Below are 8,554 nucleotides of genomic sequence, written 5' to 3'. Positions count from 1 at the left end.
GTTACAGTACTGAACCACTGATTCGAATGTTATTGCCTGTGTACAGAATTGTAAAGAAAGTATATTCACACTTGTCTCGCCTACAGCCCTTCAACACTATCAGTGCTTTCATTAATCACGTATTTTAGAAGAAGTATTTTACTTAATGCATCCATGTTATCAAAGGCACCACCGGTTCCATTTAAACGTTTAACACCAATGTGATCTCGGATTGAGATCATTATAAGGAAGTCGTGATGCGGGGGATTGAATCCGAGAAATTTGGATGAAAAAAGAGTAATGGGATAAAAAAAAAAGAGTAATGGGATAAAGCGCCTTTTTATATTTCGCTACGGCATAACAAAACAGCGCTTCAAGACAGTGTTCTTGGTTAAATCGTTGACTGGTAATGGTTATTTAGCCGTTGATTACTTTTGGAATATAAGAGCTATATGCAATAAAGTATTTGGCAAAAATGCTAAATATTTAACAACTTGCACACTTTTTCGGATTTCGAACTCGTTTCACGTGGAGACGCTTTAATTAAACTATATTTGATTCGGCACAGGGTGACCTTGACCTTTGAGTATAGGTCAGCCAGTGGCAGGTCAATTCCGAAATTGTATCATATTTTTAGTATTTTTGTATTGTGTTTAGCCTTTAAATATCACATGTCTTACTCCTCTGGGAAAGTCGTTCGCGAAAAATAAATATCTTCAATTTTTGAACACACACACAGCTAAAATGATCGTATTTGATACTTATTTAATACTCCTTTATTTTATTCCACAATCTTTACAATGACCAATGGGATCAGTAGTTTCATTTAACAATAACCAATGAAAATTGTAATTATATTTAGTTCATCTCTGTTCATTTCACTGGAAGTTAGTGTGAATTTGTCGGCCTAGGGTCGAAAAAAAACTGACAGAAAAGTTAATCAGTATGTAATTTCAGAAAATCAGCATCATTGACCCTTTACTAATCAAAACATGGTATTCTCGGATGTCGGAAAATAACTTGGGCTCATTGGGCTAATGTTTCTTGTTAACACATTCCCGACTTTAAATAAAGATTCTTGTATCTTGTATTTTCTCAGCGTGTTGCATCATTTACACTTAACGTTATAATTATATCACACTGACAGTTAAAACAAATGTTAATCACCTTAGATTTGTACTCGGCATTGCAATACATAATGGAAACTCATTGGAACCACATCATTTTGTTGTGCGTTGAAAATACATTTAGTAGTTGCTGAGATATTAGCCTATGTGTGCTTACATCCAAAACATTAATCAGAATTTCTATGTCGAATAATAAAGGGCAATACTTTGCATTTGATGCACGATCAAGTTATCAAGTTATCTAATTAATTAAATAGTTTGGAAAGTTGGTAACACACGTGTAATTCAAGATGTATATGCTGAGAAATTGACGTAAATGTGGTTACATACAAAACCTTAACCAGAATATCTAAGTCATATAAAAGGAGCCTTTATTAGCATTATATGCAAAATAGAGTTATCTAGCTTGGTTATTCAAGTAGGTTGGATGGTTGAGTAACGTTGAATAAAGTCTCAGTGCAAAACATCAAGTAGTTGAGATATAAACCTGATATGTGCGAAACCTTACTCAGAAGTCGAATAATAAAGGGCTATTATTTGCATTATATGCATGATCGAGTTGCCTAACTTGATTAATTAAGTAGGTTGGATAGCTGGGAACATATGTTTTAAGTTTCAATTCAATACATGCTGTATTTGCTGGTATATTGACATACTGTATTTTTGGTTACATGCCCAGAATTTCTAAGTCGAAAAATGAAGGACCATAATTAGCACTAAATGTTGGATGGTTGTATATATCGTTGTATAACGTCTCAATGCAGGAGTTGCTGAAATATTAACCTATGTGTTCTTACATGTAGAACATTACGCAGAATAATAAAGATCCATAATTTTCATTATATTTAAAATAGTATCATCTTACTTCATTAATTGAGTAGGTTGAATAGTAGGGAATACATTTCTAAAGTTTCAATGCAATACATGATGCATTTGCTGAGATAATGACTTAAACGTGCTTACATGTAAAACCTTAACCAATGTGTGACGCCGACGCCACCGCCGACCATGGAATGAGAAGAATAGCTCTCCTTATTCTTCGAATAATCGAGCTAAAAACGATGTAAACGTTGATGATGGTAACACGACGAGTAAAAAACATCGGGAACGTCGTTTCACATAATGGACTATATATTATACTAGTATATGTTCAGTTGAATATAAACGTTTTGAACAAATATCTTATTCTGATTGTCTAGAACTTCACAGAGCTTAATGTTGACGACGTAAGTGTCTTGATTTTCATGAAAAGTGATATCGTTCTGTAGGTTAAAGCAATTCCCTAACACTATTTTGGCTTTTTTGGCGAAAGGTTGCCTTGTTTCAAGTTGTACTCTGCGTATTTGCTCTATTTGGCGCACTAGGCTCGAGTTTGAGAACGTTCTGGTGCCAATGATAAGGTTGTGGTGCCAATGATTGGGTTGTGGTGCCAATGATTGGGTTGTGGTGGCAATGATGAGGTGGTGGTGCCAATGATTAGGTTGTGGTGCCAATGATGAGATTGTGGTGCCAATGATTGAGTTGTGGGGCCAATGATGAGGTTGTGGTGCCAATGATTGGGTTGTGGTGCCAATGATTAGGTTGTGGTGCCAATGGTGAGATTGTGGTGCCAATGATGAGGTTGTGGTGCCAATGATTGGGTTGTGGTGCCAATGATTGAGTTGTGGGGCCAATGATGAGGTTGTGGTGCCAATGATTGGGTTGTGGTGCCAATAATGAGGTTGTGGTACCAATGATGAGGTTGTGGTGCCAATGATTGGGTTGTGGTGCCTATGATTGGGTTGTGGTGCCAATGATGAGGTTGTGGTGCTAATGATGAGGTTGTGGTGCCAATGATGAGGTTGTGATGCCAATGGTGAGGTCGTGGTGCCAATGATTGGGTTGTGGTGCCAATAATGAGGTTGTGGTACCAATGATGAGGTTGTAGTGCCAATGAATGGGTTGTGGTACCAATGATGAGGTTGTAGTGCCAATGATGAGGTTGTGGTGCCAATGATGAGGTTGTGGTGCCAATAATGAGGTTGTGGTACCAATGATGAGGTTGTAGTGCCAATGAATGGGTTGTGGTACCAATGATGAGGTTGTAGTGCCAATGATGAGGTTGTGGTGCCAATGATGAGGTTGTGGTGCCAATGATGAGGTTGTGGTGCCAACGATCAGTTATGGTGCTTATGCATTGTAATTCAGTAGGAAACAAATACGTTAGGGAATTTCTAAAACCTTCTGAACAATAACACTTTTCTTAACATTTATTTACGCGTATCACAATGATTGCCTGCTTGATAAGTAACTTGCAGACGACCATTGGGGCCAGTTTTCAACGTTGAAAAAACAGTTTGGGTGGTATTCAATTTTGTTTCTAATTGGATCTAAGATTGATGTAGCTAATCGGATTGAGTGGTATAAAACCAACACTATGCAATGAATAAAATCAATAAAATATGACCACATGATTGACTAAAGATTGATATTGAATACCAACCTTGATGAACTTATAACGAGGAACAACCTTTCAAGCGATGGTCGATTTCCAACATGGTTGAACTTTGATAATACACCGGATCCGCAGCGGACGGGGTACAGCCGATGATAAACAAATACCATATTTTAACATGTTTATGTTTGAATTATTTTGCAGACTAATTGCCATAGAATGACCGTACCTAGATAGAGTTGCTTCCCTTTAACCATTCAAACGACGGAATATATATTTTGACAAATTTAATAGTGTTAATAGAAGCTTTTAAAAGTAAATAGAAGTCTCTATCATTATGGAATGTGTATAGACTTAAAAAGCGAATGAGTAATGAAACTATTACTACATGAACAATGAATATATTACACCGGTACATTAATATGACATTTGAAAAATAAGTGGAAGCACAAATTTAGAGGAAAATGTACATATATCTTAAGCCATAATTATGTTCATCCATCATCAGGACAAAGCACAGTCATATCTGGCAGGTTTTGTTTCACAATGTCGTGTTCGCAGAATGTCTTGTACTCCTTGTAATAAACCTCCGAAAATTCCCGCATTTTTGTCAGAAAATCTACGAACTTCGTGAAACGTTTCGACCCCTCAATTGTTCCATGCTGTGCGCGCATCCCGCTCAGCAACAGATCCGCTAATTGAAGCTGGGTCTCCTCGACTAGTTGGGGATTTTCTAGCTGACATTGGTCAGTTGACATGGTCGAGAGGGCAACCAGGACAGCCATCTCTTCGTTCGTAACATTCAGTTTTTGGAGTTTTGACATCATCACAACCATGCCTTGAATAACTTCCCGGGAAAATAACCTATCTGACGCCTCTTCTACATGGTAGATAATGCCGTTTAGCTCTAGAAATATATTGTACTCCTCTCTGTAGCCCCTGTGCATAAGAATGACGAAGAAATCACAATGGGTGTGCCTCAAGAGTTTAATCTGGTCGTCAACACATAATCTCGTAAAATTTGGAATTTGCTTCGCAAATTTACAATAGCGCGCTACAATGTGTTCCCATTCCCCCGCGTATTTAGCGAACTCGGTCCAGCCCCCGTCTAGATCAATGCCGTAGTTCTGGAGCAGGTTCATATATTCCTCCTGCGAAACACCCCCCATTGAGCCGAACACGCCAACCTTTATCATGTAGCGGTCATAGTGTTCCTTGATACGCTCCTCTCTCGTCGTATCGTCCTCCAATTCGTCTCCCCATGGCCGGATGTTCCGCATAGAGGACACCAGGTCGTCGATTATATCCCTGGATACCTCTCTATGCTCAGCTCGTCCTTTCACAGTTCGGATGCCTTTAGTTATTAAGGCGCCGTAAACGTCTTTCGTAGGCGCTGCTTCTGTCGCCGTATCTCCCGCGCGGACGCTGCATTCACCGGAAATTCCGGGCATTGGTTCAACATCCTTGCCTTCAAGTATTCTCACCTTTTTGATAGTTTCAGTCCTCTGTGTGTACGTTAGCCTTCCTTTTTTACATCTGTCCACCGACATACCCAACGCAGCACATTTGTTGTACCGACAAGCAGAGCAGTTCATCTTGTTATTCCTGAAACTGACCTCACAATTTCCATTTTGCCCACAAACTAGCTGTTTCGGGCTTTGACCTTGGCCTCCACAGTTCTGAGCACTATTGTCTCCCGCCAACCTTTTCAGACATCTCCGGAAGAAAATCTTGCATGCCTCGCACGTGTAGCATCCAAAATGGATACCGGACGTCTCCCCGCCGCACACCTCGCAAGGCGGGAACTTTAGGACGTCAAACTTCCTGGCACTTTGTTTTTGTTTAGGCTTTGTTTGGCTTTTGTTCGATGTGTCACTAACAAGCTTTTCCATTGAACTGTCTGTGGTAGAGGCAGTGACGGTATCATTTCTCTTCGATGGTTCAATGGACCCCTGTGGAAACGTTTGAGCAGGACCAGTTGCCATATTTGGAAGATTTGTTAACCGTCCCTGCGAGTGTTGTACATCCTGCTGCATATGGGGAACAGCACCAGAGGCCACGGCGGCTGTGCTGTGATTATTTATCACTAAGTACAACGGAATGACGTGACCACCGACAGGAAGGCTCTCACTTGACATCGCCGACTGCGGAAGAAGGTAACATGTACTGTCCCTTGATATTGAGGATGCTATCTGGCTATCCGCATTAATTACAATATAATGTCTATTTCCACCATCCGGTTTCGATAGTTGGTTTATGTCCTCCTTGGATCCGACATTCGTCTTGTTGCAGGCTTTGTTAGCGGCCCCACCTTCAGTGACTTCGCCGCTTTTGTTGGTAGCGTTAACGGTGTCATAGCGACGCGACCCTCGCTCATCCGGTACAGGACAGGTAGACCCATCTTCAGATTCACTCGATATGGATATCACGGACGGCGGAGACCGAACGTCTACTGGCATTGCTGAGTTAGACGAAGAACCACCGCTGATTGACATATTTCCGTTAGTTGCCAAAGGATTGTTGTTTCTCCTTGTTACGTTCAACGCCGAATTTCCACTGACCGACGTTGAATCATCTGACACCAAAACACTGCTTTTTGGCATAGAAACGTTGGCTGTTGATACATGATTGCCGAACAAAGGCGTTGCCGGATACAATGTGTTGGAGTTCGCAGACTCATTCGATTGTTCGTCGGACGACAGACTCATTGCGTATGGGAATTGACTTGCTTCACCCTATCTGTTTTACTTTATACATCAGTTTGTGAAAAACACTGGGCCTTTGTCCTGTAAATATAAAGAGGAAATCTCAGTGAAACAGTGCAGCATATTCGAGACTTGGAATACCCGTTCAAGCCCTCGTTTTCGTACAAAAACGCAGTAGCTTCGTTGCCAACCACCTTAATGTCCGCACTCCTTTCTATTTTTGCAAGTCTCATAACATACAATAGGCTGATTGTTTAGAACTTTGTTAAAAGTAACAACGCTGTTAACGTCTTCGTTGTTAACTTTAAAACCACTACTGCACTGTACGTTCTATGGATACACGGATCTGCAGCATTTCTAACAAGATTTGAGACAACTGGTTTAGCTGTACTTGTTTTATGCACATATACTTGCACATCATAAAATAGTTAACTTTTTAAAGTTAACATCGACGCCGTTAACAACCTAATTAACTTTAACAACGTTCTGGACAATCGGCCACTTGACTGATAAATACAAAAAGTACTATTTGTAAAAAAAAATATAAACATATTGTAATCAGTCTTTGTACAGCTTTAATTGGGACGAGCAGAAATGGGGAGGGTCTGTGACGCCGCATGTTGTACATACGTGCACTGATCAACGCAGCACTGAGTGGTAAATGTATGCTCTTTTAGGCATATATTGTATAACCTGATTTAAGGATTGACATATTTTTTGTGCATAGTTTGAAACGGTATTTCTTACTGATCAATAACATTTAAATCAAATGGCTAAAAATACATTTCCGAAAGTAATCGCAGTTTAACATTTTGTTCATTATTTCAACTGAAATCGAAAGTGGAATGACGGATTTTTCAAAAGTTAAAGGTCAAACAGCGGTGTGTAATTTTTTCATCGGTATACAATTTAGATATTATGCTACAAAAAAGAAGCTTGAAACCCATTCAAATGACACCAAAATAAGATGGGGTCACAAGGCATCCAAAATTCACATAACAGTACACCGAGTACAGGCGCCAGTTACGTATATATGACCCACATATCCACATATGACAACGACCCCCCCCCCCCCCAAGCCCCCAAGATTATGGTCAAATCAGGTGGAATAAAATTATAATTTCGGGAAAACATGCTGCTGTTTTCCTTGGTCGAAAGCCGTTCTATGGTATGCTTATATGTTTCTAGGAGTTATCGTCAGTTTTGATCCTAACAAATCGGGGGGGGGGGGGGGGGCAGATTGAGGAGGGGTCATGTCACCGTAACCTCCACCTGTTGAATGGAACCAGACGCCTATGCGTACTTGCGACTGCAATGGTTTTGGTACGCGGTTTTCAGTTTTTTTTATAAAAAGTATAACGTGGTCAATAGAAACTCAAAATTTGGCATTATTCGGTACCCACACACTCAAAATCATTAGTAATCGGTTCTCAAATGGTGGGAGGATGTCTACACCACGTCTATACAATAACATACCCTTGTAAAAGTCTACAAACAATACTCATACATGTATAGATTTGTCTTTAGTTTGGATGCTCCTTGTTTTTGAACCGGACTGATAGTGATAGGCAAAAACTCAAACTATTAAGTTTGATTCGTGTAAATACATATATTAATTATTGTATTTACAATAGACTAACGACAATATTGGTTAACTAAAATCAACCCATATTCGTGATAGAAATACATAGCTTTTTTACCTTCTTAATGTTACATTCCATGCATTGAATAAAACAAAACAAAAACAAATATCAACTTTCTACCTGTAGTTCATGATAAGGTTATGAACTGGGACAAGTCAGCTGAACGAAGGTTATCAATTAGGACACCACTGAGGAATACATGTACCATTTAGCTGCCATTTACAAAATGTGTCTTGTCAAGTTCAAGTTCAAGTTTTTATTCATCAAGGCATATAATATGCATGTGATATAACAAAACAATGAAACACATATTAATTAACATCAAATAAAACAGTGAACAAACATGTCAAACACACAAAAAAGAAACTTTACTTAACAACATCGGTGAAAAATAATCAGGAAATGTTTGTTTTTTCTTCTCAAAACGCCTTTAAGTGGATGATGGCAACAAAAGGCTTACCTGAAATTAATGTCTATAACACAAAAAATGATACTGCTAAATTAATTTGAAGCTGCACTCTCACCGTACTGTCCGATGTGTCTTGGAATAAGCCAAATTGTGCGTAAATGTCTGAAATCCGGTGATATATGATTGCTATTTAATACAAGATCAGTTCGAAGTTTTCAATAGTTAAGTTCGAAATTTTAGTTTTATGGCTAAAAGCG

The 8,554-nt window shown here is 39.2% G+C and overlaps 1 protein-coding gene across 1 annotated transcript in view; it reads right to left on the bottom strand.

Moving 5' to 3' along the window:
* Positions 1–3,708: 3,708 nt before the first annotated feature.
* The window catches only part of LOC128237642 (uncharacterized), a 30,539-nt gene continuing 25,693 nt past the window's right edge, over positions 3,709–8,554 (bottom strand). Inside the window, exon 3 of the mRNA XM_052953233.1 lies at positions 3,709–6,275. Within this exon, the coding sequence (XP_052809193.1) occupies positions 4,035–6,275 (2,241 nt within the window). The 3' untranslated portion in view covers positions 3,709–4,034. The remainder of the gene's footprint in view (positions 6,276–8,554) is intronic.

Source organism: Mya arenaria, chromosome 6, assembly GCF_026914265.1.
Source record: "Mya arenaria isolate MELC-2E11 chromosome 6, ASM2691426v1".
In the NCBI taxonomy this organism is placed as follows: domain Eukaryota; kingdom Metazoa; phylum Mollusca; class Bivalvia; order Myida; family Myidae; genus Mya; species Mya arenaria.
This window is presented reverse-complemented; position numbering and strand designations above follow the sequence as displayed.